Raw genomic sequence first — 14,973 nt, forward strand, 5'->3', positions numbered from 1 at the left:
GTGCACCCATTGTTTGGGTCTGTATGTGCAGTGCCTCTGTGCATGTGTGCTTGGGTGGTGTGTGTGGTTACTGCATGTGCATGTGGTGTCTGTGCCAGTGTGCAGTGTTAGTGTGTACGTGTGTGTGCAGTGTCTGCATGTGGTTTCTGTGTGTATATGATGTCTGTCTGTGATGTGTGCATGCAATGACAATCTGTGGTGTGGTTGGATTTTGTGCGTGTAGAGAGCGTCTGCATGTGTAGTGTGTGTCTGCAGTGTTTGTATGTATGCAATGTCGGTGTGTGTTGTGTGTGCACGTGTGGTGTCTGCATTTGGCATGTGTGTCCGTGCATGTGGGCAGTGTCTCTGTGCTTGCACAGTCTTGTGGACAGGGAGATTGTGTGTGTGAGTGGTGCATGTGTTTACTTACCAGTTTACTTACCAGTTGTGCAGAAAACCTGCAATAAAATATGATTAGTTTTGATCTCTTACCTGGTAAATGAAGTATTTGCCTGCACAATGAAGGAACACAGTTAAATGTAAAAAAAAAAAAACACACACACAACATATTAACTTACCTGTGTAAACCTATGAAAAGAATCACAGATGAAAATGTAAAGAACAATCCTTTAAAAATAAAGCCCAAACTTATTCATGTTTCCTTCTCTAATGGCCTGGAGGAAATAATAAACTTGTCACAGCTAACCAGGAAGGTCTCTCTTTAAAGACTGATCTGCGCTCCTTCCCCAAAAATTCACTTATTTTTTATTTAAAGAAACTCTATAAGAAAATATTTTGGAGCCTTACCTCATGGATGGCTATACCTGTGTGAAGGAACAGACTCACATATCATATATTAACCATCCTACCTAACCTTCCTTCATAAGTTAATAATACCTTAAACATTGAACTACTAAGTATCATCATAAATATGTAAAAGGAAGACAAAGCAATTCCTGTGAGTAAAAGTAGGATGCATAGGTAAACTAACAATAAAGCTAGACAGTTATCAAATTCAAATATATACAACAGATATAACCCACTCTGTTCTCTACCTGCACCATTGGCTCAGTCAGAAATGACTTTGTGATGTTTACTTCAGTTTTTGCTGTGAATGAGTACATGAAATACAAACAAAATCCTCTCTGTAAACACAATGTGTAATGAACTCAGTATAAACCTAACACACACAAACATTTTAACCAGACCAAATGAAAAGAGTAGGTAAATGTTTCAAAATCTCTTCAACTTCACCAGCACTTCAGTTAGGAACAAGCACATCCAAGCAGCAACTGTCTGGTGATGACATTACTCAGGGCATTGTTTGGCAAGCATTATTGTGACCTCATAGAGTTAGTTAACAAAAAACTATTTTAAAACAGATATGCTGTTTTTCTGCAACAATAGCCCACAAGGCATCTCACACAAATCAAATGAAAAAATCCTACCAGTAGGCAATAAAGAAGTTTGCCTGCCTTGCTGACTCAGAAGCCTAAGCAAGAGATCTTAGGTTTTTGCCTTCATGAACACAGTCAAATGCCACAGCTTCACTAGCCTGCTACCTGACGTCTCTGCCTTAGTCACTAATACCTGAATAACTGAATAACACTATGGACATATAAAGAAAACATAAATTCACCCTGCAGGTAAAGAAAAGAAACTTAACTAGGAACCTAGCAACAATCTCTGTGGCCCTTGGTGCTCCCCAACTGTTCTAACTGCTCTTAGAAATGTAAAGCAACAGTTGAGGTGACTCCAGCTGGAACTCTGAACGCTTTTGTGTAAGCAACAGTCATTGTGATCTCAGAGGTCTTACCTATGTGAGGCTTTCTTTTAAAGGGATAGCCTGCTTTCCCAGTAGAAGTGCCTGCTTATAATATTGCTATTTTAATGATTGGCTTCTCCACTACAGTCATGATTGCAATGATTATAACATTGCTATTACTATCACAACAAAAAGTATATTGTCTGCTTAACTTTGCTCACAATAAACTTATTGATGAGGATGTTCGGGTTTTTTTATTGATGTATTGAATTGCTTGACTGTCCATAATTTCACACTATCCTTTTGGGAGGACCATGAAGAGTCAGACTTCAGTAACTCCCTCTGCCTAGGATTACTGGTTTGCAACCGTAAGACTCACTTTTTAAATTACAGATCTTGCAGCAGATGAAGCAGCTGCAGCTTCTGTCTCCTGTTCTTTCCTTGGTCCTCTCAATAAAACTCTCTCACTTTTTGCAATCCACAGAAATCAAAGTGTGCTGCACAACACGTGGAGAAGCAAGATAGAGAAGACACTTCATTGGGGATCTCCAGATTGCAATGTTGCAACTCTATTTTGACCCTTTTGTGTTTTCAATATATAAAAACAGATGCCATACTGTTATAAGCGTCTAATAAAAAAATGGGGGAATTTTTTAAAGCCTTGGGATCAGGGGTTGCCAAACTGTGGTCCGTAGACCACTGGTGGTCCCCAAGCTTTATTCAGGTGGTCCATGGAATGTCCGTAAAAATACATTTAAAAATCATGCAGCATCTAGCACAATGCATCACAGGAAGAAAAATCCTTAAGTGGTCTGCCAAGATCTTTGGCAATTTTCAAGTGGTCTGTGGTGAAAAAGGTTTGGGAATCCCTGCCTGAGATAGATGCAAGATCTGGTATATCCATTTAGTTTTTTTCTCTGAGAAAAAAACCCCTCCATGAATTTCCTAAATGGCAATGTTTTCGATTTGTGATTTTTATTAAGCTTCTTTCGTTTCCACTTCATACAGTTGTTCCCCTGGAAACAAAACTGTCTTAGGTTCTGCTCACTGAAATTAAAAGGCGTGTGTGTATGTTTGTGAAGACTCTCAACAATCAAGCATATGTTCTACTGTAACTTATTTATCTGTAAAATGAGTAATGAAAATAACGGTGATTATGCCTGCTAATCTTTTATTATTGATTATCATTCTCTGTATAAGAATATATACTACAACTGTAGACTGAATATAAGAGATCTCTCTTTTGCCCGGTGTCCTACACAATACATTCTCAAAATGTCAGTCAAAGACAAAGCACACTTTCCTTCCTATCACCCTATTCATACGCATCCATGCATGGTTCATGGACCAACCCTGTAGGTATACTGGGAACGATCAAGAAACCAGAAGCAAAGCAGTTTATAGCATCTTATGCAAGGGCGGTAAACAAGCACATAGGAATGCCACAGCAAGGTCTGAAGGGAGTTTCTATGTGTGTTTGACAGAACACTTAGAATACTCTGTGACCAGGAATCCTCATGAAGCAGGATTCCCGATTGTCTGTAGGCTTCTAGGCACATTCAGTTGAATGCACTTATGGGCCATGCTCAGATCTCCCCATTCAGAAAGGTCACGTTTACATTCTGGAGTCAAAAGCTAAAGTATGACTTGGCTAAGAACAGCGAGAGCTGATGAACTTTGTGGGAGTCAAAGTTTTCTGTGAAATGGAACACAACCTAGAAATTAATGCAGTGACGAGAGAGATGGCTGATGACCCCAAAGTCCCTGTTTTATTGCTGAGATCCGAGATTAACAATGAACAGTCAGTCAAGAGGGGGAGGGGATGGCAGAGAATCCGACTGCAATGGAGAAGGCAGTAAAGTAACAAAGGTTGGGTGGTGGTGGTGAATAAAGTTTTTTTAACAAGAACATAAGAGCAGGCTACTCTCATATAAGCTTTTAGAGGCCCTTCTCCACATCTCATATCAGTGGAGGATCAACATGCATGCATAAAGGGTATAACCTTCTCTGTGGCGGTGCCTGGATTGTGGAGATCCTTCTCTTGGTGGTCTTCCATGCTTCCTCTTTCTCTGTATTTAGACATGCCCATAAGGCCTGGGTCTATGCAAGTAACAGAATGAGGAGACAGAATCTTGAGTTGGCAGGATGGATTGCACCCCTTCAGGTTGGAGCCAGCAGATGCTATTTTGAATTCTCCATTGAGTGAGCCAACTCAGCTAGAATTTAGCATGGCTCAGATGAGCTTTGGTGTCACTGGTACCGCCATTATCTGTCTGCTCCCATACCCCATTGCACGACCTTGGGGAGAGAGGAAGAGGGAGTGGCACAGCAATGGCACCAAAGATCTGGGTGAGCAGGAGGTGCACTTCAGGAGGATATGAGGCACTGCCTCACCTCCCTGGGTATTACTGAACCAGCCCTAGTGGAGGCTTGAAAATCAGAGCAGCAGCAACCATGGCCTAGAGGAACATACCAATGAGGTGAGGTTCCTTTCCTTGTTACTTGATATTCTGGGGAGACTCAGGGAGTGTGACTAATAGAAGCCATGCGGTCAGGGCTGGGTCTTCTGAGGCATGGGCAGAGAGGTCATCCTTGTGCATCCTCCACAGTGGTGGCTGGTGCCTACTAGACCTGGTGGGGATGCTAAGAGGTCAAGGGTGTGTGGCCAGGTTGTTCTGGTTTTCTCCCCATCCTCTCTTGCAAAGTTATTGTACACACTCACACATTATTATTATTATTATCATCATCATTATTTTTATCCCGCCCTTTTTCCAAAACTGGAACTCACGGCGGCTTCCAGATAAAAGCACACATATAATTAAAAACATACAAAAGTCTAGATTAAAATCAAATTAAACAATTTACAGTATTAAAACCATTCATACATACAGTTAAAATAATTCAAACTCAGTTTAAAATAATACAGTTAGGCAATGCAGCACCCTTCAAGACCTGTCCTTAACAGCTTTCAGTTCCAAAGGCTTGTTGAAATAAAAAAGTCTTTGCTTGCCGACGGAAGGACTGCAAGGAGGGGGCCATTCTTGCTTCCCTAGGAAGGGAGTTCCAAAGCCTCAGGGCAGCCACCGAAAAGGCCCTATCTCGCGTCCCCACTAGTCGTGCTTGTGAGGACGTAGGTATTGAGAGAAGGGCCTCTCCTGAGGATCTCAGGGCCCAGGCAGGCTCATATAGGGAGATACAGTCTGACAGTTAGCCTGGACCTAAGCCATATAGGGCTTTATATGTCATCACCAGCACTTTGAATTGTGTCCGGAAACAGAGTGGCAACCAGTGGAGCTTTTGTAACAGGGGAGTCGTATGGTCCCTGTAACCAGCCCCAGTTAACATTCTGGCTGCAGCACGTTGCACCAACTGAAGTTTCCAAACAGTCTTCAGAGGCAGCCCCACATAGAGCGCGTTACAGTAATCTAAGTGGGATGTAACTAAGGCATGTGTCACCGTGGCCAGATCAGACGGCTCAAGGAATGGGCGCAGTTGGCGCACTAATCTTAACTGTGCAAAAGCACTCCTGGCCACCGCAGAAACCTGGGCCTCCAAATTTAAAGCTGAGTCCAGGAGCACACCCAAACTGCATTGCTGTTTTACAAATAGTTTAGCATCTAACTAAAGTGAGAAACGTCTTACTTTGGTTCAGAAGGGCCCCCTGCAGCCACAGTTGCTTCTCTGCTGGCAGAAGAGCTGTGTGGCCCCCACCCTATCCTCCTTTGCAAAGAAAGAGTGGACACTTAAACATTGCCGTTTTATTAACGCTTAGAACATTCTGTTGGTTCAGGAGGGGTCCCTGCTGTCACAATTTCTAGTGCGAATTTATGCCAGAATAGCTGTACATTACTCAGAGCTCTACACCCCCACTGAATTCCATGGCGATTGTTCACTGGCAAGTATGTCTAAGATTACAGCCTGAATTTGTTAGTTTTAAAGGTGCCATGCGTGACTGTTAACAAGGGACCTCACACATTTCCACACCTGTGCGAAAGTATTATTTCCCCCCTCCCCCAGTGTATTCATTTCCACAGTGTGGAATAAAATGCAGAGACATTAAGTGGGCTTGGACCTTGAAGACTACAGTTTAAATCACCACTCAGCCATGAAGCTCACTGTATGACCTCGGTCTAGTCACTGTCTCTCACCCTGACCTACCTCACAGGGTTGTGAGGATAACATGGAGAAAAGAAGGCCCATGAATGCCACCTTTAGCACCTCAGAGAAAAGGTGGAATGGATATAAACATAATACTGATAAATAAGGAATAAACAAAAAAACATTTCGCTCCAGCCTGTCTGCCCCCGATTCTGAACTGGAGAAGGGTACCCAGGTTTGGAATCATGAAAAACACTTAACCTAAAAATCAAAGAAAAAAATCTGGGACACAACCAGGATATTCAGGCCTATAAACATTGGACTTTACATGTAGGTCCCTGGCCAATTCAATGTGTGGCTGTCTGCTAGGATGAGCTTGCCTGGGTGGGATGTGCAGGCAGGGTGCAATCCATGATTTTGTAGTACATAAAGGTGTTGCACACTGAGTACTCCTCTGAACAAGCCTGTGCACCATCCTACTTTTTGTAATAACATTTTAAGTTTACCAAATTGTTTTATAGTCTTTTTATCCTCACAGCTACCCTGTAAAGTAGATCATAGTGCAATGTTAACAAAACAACCAAAAGAACAGTACTAGCACTTTAAAAAACCCAACAAATGGTATAAGCTTTGGGGGGCTAAAGTCCATTTAATCAGATGCATAATTCTTGGTAATCCATGAAATCTTATGGAATAATGTATTTGCTAGCCTACAAAGTGTTATTGTTTAATTTCAGCTATAAGCCATGGCTAGCTGCTACCCCTTTGATTGAAAGAATACCAGAATGATGTCTCCAAGAACCCACAATGAGCCAGTAACAGAGAGGAGGATTTTTAAGTTTTGAGATCGTCTGGTGTGTTTGTTTTTTAAAGGTATGAAGACAAGGAGATTCTTGCCAGTTGGCTTACTGGGAAGGAGGCACTATTCTACTGAATCAAAGTGTGATGCAGCCCAAAGGGGTTAACTATAAGCACCACCAACTCCTCCTTGCAAACCACAGCCTCCTCTCACAGACTTAGAGGAGACATGATTAAAAACTGTAAGCCTCAGAAATAAATGGCATGAGCATGCACAGAGTGCACATGACTCACTAATATAGAACCTCTGTTTGTATTTAATAAGATGATTCCACAACAGGTATCCTTTGCATAAACAGTACATCTCATAATCAACCACAGTAGAAGAGCCTGCTGGATCAGGCCAAAGGTCCATCTAGTCCAGCATCCTGTTCTCATAGTAGCCAACTAAAAAAACACACAAGCATTTGTAAATCTAAAGAAAAAGGAATGCAAAAGCGCCATACATCTCTCATATCTAAAAGGCACACATACATTTATATCTGCACTTCCAAACTTAAACACAACACACAGGGACACAGAGCATTTTTTTTTCAAAACTAAAGAAAAACAGAAATGCAAAATATCATACTTCTCTCAAACCTAGAGCCCCACAAACCCCACAGTTCCAACAATGCTCAAGTTGCATGTACAAAATCGACCCATTTCTTCTCCCAGTCTTCCTCCCCCATTCATGTACATAAATGTAAATGATTAAGTAAAAAATAGATATTATAGAAAGATACTTACACATTCTGTCCACTATTGCTTTTTAAACTTTTTTTTAAAGACCACACTGCTCAACATAGCAACCACCCTTCTTCTAGCTAGCTATAAACAACATACTTCTAGGTGCGGCCTTCAAAAAAATAACTCTGAGCATGCTCAGAACCACAGCTACCATATTGGGGGGCTCTTAGAAGCAGCCCGCTCTCACTCCTCCCTAATTTGCTATACAGGTTGTATTAGATAGCCCTCATAACAACAGATGAAATAGAAATGGGCTGGAACAGGCAGACCCCTCCATCACATGGCTTTTCTGCTTAGAGACTTTGCCATAGTCTTTTGCATTTGGATTGACTGAGTGGTGCAGAGACGTGATTGGCCAGAGAACAGGAGATTGACAGACATGCCCCCCCAAGCCTCTGGAAGTTCATAGAAGTATAAAATGTCTTTGGGACAGGAAAGAGTGTGTGGCTTTGAGGAGGGAGATTCTTGTTTTTTTTTAAAAAAGCTTGACATTCACCTTAGGAGGGCTATGCTCCAGAACCCCTAGTGGAGCAACCTCCACTGCATCCTTGTACAATCTCCATTTTCCATCTGAGGAAGTAGGAAATGAGATGCAATCCAGGAGATCTTGTTAATAACTGGAACATTTGGAGTACTTTGTTGTGTCTATTTGGTAGCTAATCAATGCCTGGCTAACTGCATCTGGAATATTTGGAGTATGTTATTCAAGTCTATGTGGTAGCTTATCAATGATTTATTATCCTTTCATATTTTGCTTCTTCCCTGCCTGTATTATCTGTACAAGTTCATATTAACAGCACTTTATTCTTGCCTGTTGGTTTCTCTTTAGATCATTGGCCACTGAAGGAAACAGGATGCAGAACTAAAGAGGCATTTCATCTAACCCAGCAGGGCTCTTTTGTTCGCACATTACAAGCTTGGCACATAACTGTGTGTAATCCATAACGTGTGCAATGAAGACATTCATACATAAGACAGAAACAAGGAGAGAGGTATGACAGCTAAGTGAAATTTCCAAGTCCAGAGACAGTATATCTTTGAATACCAAATGCTGGGGAAAGAACTACAGAAGAGGGATGTTGCCTTCCGACCCTGCTTGTAAGCTTCCTAGAAGCATCTGGATGACCAGTGTTGGGGAAAAGAAGGGTCATAGCTCAGTGGTAGAACATCTCTTTGTATGCAGAAGATCCCAGGTTCAATCTCCAGCATCTCCAGGTAGGAGACCCCCTGCCTGAAATCCTGGAGAGCCACTGCCAGTCAGTGTAGACAATACTGAGCTAAATGGACCATTGGTCTGATTCAGTATAAGGCACCTCCCTATGTTCCCATGTTCCTATGAATGCTGGACTAGATGGGGTCTTTGGTCTGATTTAGGAAGACTCTTATGCTTTTATCCTAGAATAAGGCACTGAATTAATGGCAGCTTCTGATTCATTTATATGCTGCAGGGGCTGGTCTAGGTTGAAGTGAGCTGAAAGAGTCAACAACCCGTGACAAGATCAGGCGTTCTTGGCTCATGTCTGATTTTCATTTATCAAGGGGCCATACAAACAATTGCAAGATTGTTTCCTCTAAAGCATGGAACTGATTGTTCTGCAGAGAAATGGTGCCTCTTCAATGACACAGAATAGCAAGGTTGGTTGGTTGAAACACTGGAGCTTTTTATTCAAGTATTTCAAGACAACAACCTTGTCAGGGCAATGTCTGAACCTTGATTCTATCAGCACAGTGTAAAGAGCAAAAATTCAAGCGCATGTGATCATCATTCTGAATTATAACAATGAAGCATTAATGAATGTCCAAATGCTTTCCGTACTTACATCTCATTAAAAAGCCTCCTTTTGATAAACCCTCCTAGACAAATCCTCACTAGACAAACCCTCCTAGACAAACAAGGAATCCACTACTGATTGACTTCAGGAGAAGCGAACATAAAAAGTATTGCCAACAGAAACTTCAAAAGAACTTCTGCCTACAACACATCAAGCTGTATTGTTGGCAAACCTCCACTGCCATGGTCAGATCTGAAATGGACATAAAAGCACCATAATTTTTCAAGAGTTTACAGTTGCTGTTTTGGGCATCTGGCAGTAAATCAACTCTGTGGAATAATTTGCCTCATTCTCAAGTAGTACTATAAAAATGCTTATCTGATCATTCAGTATATCTTCAGAGATTTGTTGAGAACAGCAGGCTATCACCTGTGGCAGAATACCATTGAACAGATGGAGACAGTACTTAGTAGCCATTTTGAGCAACATGTGTTTCTGCTACAGAACATATGTGGGTGGGTTGGGGGGAGTAGAAAGTGCCAGAATTTATCTTTGACTGTGGTATCTTTGAACCTCTTTGGATGAGCAATGAATATTAAGGATCAAAACATTCCACTTTCCAGCCTAAAGGTAAATCATCCCTGTACAGTGGGCATCAAAGAGAGAAGCCAGCCATGAGCTAGACAAAAAATCCTGTCTATTGGCTGCATCCTTCCCCATCTCCCAATGCTTTTCTCATTATGGTATTAGTTCTGCTGTATGGAGGAAGACACCTTTGCTCTTAATAACACACAATATGGACAGTTACTTTTCTCTCTTTCTTTCTTTCTTTGTCATATAAAAAGACATATAAAAGTCTTTTAATTTCTTAACATCTTAAGGAAAAGGAATATCCTGAATACTTTATATAAGTCTAATTCATATATCCTTATTTGTGTGTGGTATAAGAACATCACAGCTGGATCAGACCAAATGCCCATCTAGTCCAGCATCCTGTTCTCACAGTGGGCAACCAATGGGAAGCCTGCAAGAAGGACCTAATGCAACAGCAGTCTCCTTACTTGTGATCCCCAGCAACTGATATTTAGAGGCATATTGTCTCTGACAGTGGAGGCACAGCATAGCCATTGTGGCTAGTAGCTACTAGCCAGTGATAGCCTTATCCTCCATGTATTTGTCTAATGCTCTTCACTACATCCTGAGGGAACGAAGTCCTTAATTATGTACTGTGTGAAGATGCACTTTCTTGTGTCCAACCTAAATCTTCCAACCTTTATTTTGATCATTTTGGTTGCCCTTTTCTGAACCTTTATCAACTCTACATTATCCTTTTTGAGGTGATATGACGTGAACTATACTTAGTATTCAAAGTGTGGTTGCACCATAGAATTGTATTATGATACTGACAGTTTCATTTTCAGTCCCTTTTCTAATGATCCCTAACAGGGATTTTGCCTTTTACACAGTTGCCACACGCTGGGTTGACATCTTCACTAAGCTATCCACTAGGATTCCAAGGTCTCATTCCTGGTCAGTCAATGCCAGTTCAGACCCTATTAGCATATATGTGTAATTAGGATTTTTTGTCCCAATGTGCATCATGTTGTACTTGCTTACACTGAATTTGATTTGGCATTTTATTGCCCTTTCACCCAGTTAAGGGAGATCCTTTTGGAGGTCCTCACAATCTCTTTTTGTTTTAACCACCTTGAACAATTTGGTATCACCAGCAAACTTGGCTATCTCACTTCTTACCCCTAACTCTAGATCATCATTCATGAACAAGCTGCCTTATTGACAAATTATAAATTGGCAAATCACCAGGTCCAGTTGGCATCCAGCTGAGATAATAATGACAATTATATATATAGATATAGATATATATAAGACAGTTTTGAAAGCAACAAACAGAACTTCACTCAAGCTTGCTCTGGATCCCTATAAGGATTCCGTTAATCACCTAAAATATATATAAACATAATTGTGATTAACCAAACAGAGGTTTTTATTATATTAACAAAACGTTTCAGCTTCCGCCTTCATCAGCTGCTAACATACAAAATTTTATATATATAAAATTGTCATTATTATCAAGGTACAGGATCTTAGATCCTGTACCTTGAACAGTTCCTCCTTTTTAGAATAGTTGCTCACAATTAGAATGGGAAGTTCATATCAATTTGGCAAGGTGCTTCTCTCTCAAATGCATCAGACAGATTTTGTCAGCATTATAGATGCAGCTAGTTTAAGCCAATCAGCTCAATTTAGGAATGGAATGTGTGTCTGATACAGGCCCCATCTGCACTATATGTTCAAAGCAGTATCATACCACTTTAAACAGCCATTCCTTTTTCTAAGGAATTCCCAGAACTGTTGTTTGTTAAGGGTGTTGAGAGTTGTTAGGTGACCCATATTCCCTTCAGAGCTACAATTCCCAGAGTTCCCTGGGAAGAGGGATTGGTTGTTAAACCAGTCTGGGAATTGTAGTTCTGTGGGTGGAACAGGTGGCTCCTATCATGACTCTTTAAAATGGTATGACACTGCTTTAAATTTATAGTGCAAGTGGGGTCACAGAAATGTCAAGAAAGCCCATGAGGAAACAAGAGGGGCTCACAACATATAAAGTTTGCAATCTGGAAGGTATGAAACCAGGAAGAGCTGAGGATGCCTTGACATCCACCTGTTCCATCTCCAATTAGAAACAGGAAATGAGATCACTATCTCTTTATGAATGAGCAAAGATTGGTTGAACTATTTTTAGGAATGAACACAAAAATAAATCATAGAAGCCTAGGACTGCAAGCTCAAACCTGCTTTTCTGGAGTAATCTTACCATTTCCAAAGGGCCTATTCTTGGGATAGATGGCAGCAGACAGCCACAGATGTTCAGCCTCCAAACAGAAGACAGTGTCCCCTAATGCAGGGCCCTGCAGTTGCTGTTAGACTCCAACTCCCCCCAGGCGCAGCCAACATGGCCAATGGTCAGGGATGGTGGGAGGTGCAGTCCAGGAACATCTGGAGGGCCACAGGTTCCCCATCCCTGTCCTAACCCTATAGACAATCAATGCAGGTTCCGATTCTCACGCTATATGAACTGAGTTCTGTCTGGATTAGTCCACTCCCCCCTCTAAGCATCATTATAATAGAAACACAACCACTTAACAAATGTTAGGATTATTTTAAACTCTCCCACATAAATAACCTTTAAATAACATTCAAACCTGCACTAGAAACACAGGAAGAGGACTTATCTTGGATTTCCCATCTATAAATATCTTATACAGCAGCAATCAGGATGACCTAAACAATGCACGTGTTTTGCATCAATGTGTTATTTGTTTTCTCTGCTACTCACTGCTATGCTTCCTTCGGGGAGGTTTGTTGGCTGAACTTTGTAAGGCATCTTCTTTACTTCGAATGACACATTGACGGAAAGCGAGTAGTGGTCATTTTTCCTCTGGGGGGGAAAAATATACAGACAGGGGTTTTCAAACAATGTTTTAATTAGTGTTTCTGAGTTGAAATATCAGTTTGATCTCCCTTAGGGCCACATCTCATGTTAATGGAAATAGCATATACATGTGTTGTACCATGTGTAACTAAAATGTTCCCCATAATATGAAAGAGTCACTGGCTACATTTGCACAATCAAATTGTGGCTTAATACATCAGGATATGCATGAGTTGCATGTACCCACACTAGGGATGGAAAGTTTTGCCAGTTTTGGTTCTCTCAGTTTCTCATTTTTCCAATCTTAACTTCGCTTCTCCACATTTCTTTTTTCTTTTTTACTTCTCCACATTTCTGCAGCAATCTGCAATTTTTTTTAAAAAAAATCCTCATGAAAATTCTCCAGCATTTTAGTGCAAATTTCTCCTAATAAACACATTTTTGTAGGCAGTTTTGTTAATGTACACATTTTTGCAAGCATTTTCCGGTCACATAATGCATTTTATATGTTATTTTCACATATATTCATTTTTATGCACACTTTCCCCTAATATATACATTTTTGTAAACATTGATGGGGGAACTGCTTTGCAAAATTCAAAGAAGTGCAAATTTCGAACAATGGCTGTGTTTCAGTTCTCATGTTTTGGAAAGTGCAAAATTGATAGATTTGGCTTGAAATGTGAACTGAATTGAATTTTTCGCCCATCCCTAACCCACACATATTCCCTTAGTGCAAGTGGGGGGGAAAGCCAGGAAACCACAGTTTACTATAGCTTTTGATTTTGCATGCACTGGGAAACTATGGTTGGTGGCTTCCAAATAAGCCTCTGGCCCTTTAGATGTTGGACTACAATTCTACATCGCCCCCACCCCCAAAAAAACCTTTGACAATTGGCTGGGACTGATGGGAGTTGGAGTCGAGCAAAGTCTGGAAGGCCACCCATTCCCTATCCCTTCTATACACACTTTCCTCAGGATAAGTTCCACTGAACTCACTGGGGCTCTTTTCTACTTAGACATGTGTAGGATTGCACAGCAAGGGTCTTATTCTCAAATGCTCCTCCATAGTTTGGCACCAGCAGCTCACAGACTTCATTAGTGGCCAAGGAATGAATTGGCAACGCACCCGAATTATCCTAACAATATGATCCAAACACAGGTTTTGACTGAATCCACATGCAAAGCTCACTTTCATTACAATTAAAATCACAACAGGCCCATGATGAAGTCTGTTTGGTAAATAAAAAAATGACAAAAAACAAAAACTTAAATTTCTGTTCTTCTGAAAGTATAGTTTCATGCAAAAAGAAACATAATACACACCACTTTCGGATGCATTTTGGACAATACTGATATCATACATAATCACTGCATTTCATATTTTGTCTTTCTCTCGGTTACAGCTTTGGCAGAATTCAAGAGCTGAAACTTCATTGTCCGTTTTAAATCCTGCACCTGGGAAACTCTTCTTTGTTTCTAAGGAGGGGATCTGCCTTCTCTGCTTCAGGACAAACAGATTCTGGGGCTCTCTGTTGCACATTTTCAGTGAGGCCAGCATTCTCATCTCACCATTGCAGTGTTTATATTCTTTGGAATTTCCTGCAGCATCAGCTTGCTCCCCCATTATTTTAGTGATACTGTCTCTCCCTCTGCAGCTGCTGTTCAGTGCAGGCCTCCTTAAGTTATTTTATCTCTCATCAGTAAAGAGGATTTATGAGTACACTAATCCCTGACCTCTGCACTTGAGGGCGGGGCTTATACAAACACACACTCATTTCAAGGGACATGTACATTTGAAAAATGTGCCATTGTTCCCCAAAGTTGAGAGCTGCTTCTTTAGTTTTAATTTTAGTAACAAGAAGTCAGCTAACCAATTCTCTTCTCTCTGAATTTAAACGTTGACATCTTAACTTCAGTGCCTTTTAAACATTTTGTCTTTAGGACCAAAGAGCTAACAAAAGGAACCTTTCTAGACTTGGGGAAGGAGAGGGTGATTCCCTTCCATATACTCTGCCACTTGCTCTTAGATTCATTTTTCTGATTTCTACCACGGATACATTCAAAAATTATTTTAGAACTCAAGACTCCGGATCCAGAGAAAGCCTTGCTGCCTATAAGGAACACAGCAGGGAAGGGGAGCCTGTGGCCCTCCAAATGCTCTTGGACTCCAACTCCCATCAGTCACCAGATGTTGTTGGAGTTTATCTCCCATCAACCCCAGCCACCATGGCCAATAGTCAGGGATGATGAAATACCAGATGTGATGAGAAGAGAAGCATGTTTTAAAAGACTTATTATTTTATGCTGAACAAGGCTTT

The 14,973-nt window shown here is 41.0% G+C and overlaps 1 protein-coding gene across 3 annotated transcripts in view; it reads right to left on the bottom strand.

The window, feature by feature from the left end:
- ITGA8 (integrin subunit alpha 8) overlaps positions 1 to 14,973 on the bottom strand; it is a 216,116-nt gene that overhangs the window by 41,803 nt on the left and 159,340 nt on the right. For all 3 annotated transcript variants that reach the window (XR_009758065.1, XM_061586063.1, XM_061586064.1), the window contains exon 28: positions 12,557 to 12,658. Coding sequence is in view for 2 of the 3 variants with exons in the window: in XM_061586063.1 (XP_061442047.1) it covers positions 12,557 to 12,658 (102 nt within the window). In the remaining variant the exon portion in view is untranslated. The remainder of the gene's footprint in view (positions 1 to 12,556; positions 12,659 to 14,973) is intronic.

The sequence above is a fragment of the Rhineura floridana genome, chromosome 10, assembly GCF_030035675.1.
Source record: "Rhineura floridana isolate rRhiFlo1 chromosome 10, rRhiFlo1.hap2, whole genome shotgun sequence".
NCBI classification, from domain to species: domain Eukaryota; kingdom Metazoa; phylum Chordata; class Lepidosauria; order Squamata; family Rhineuridae; genus Rhineura; species Rhineura floridana.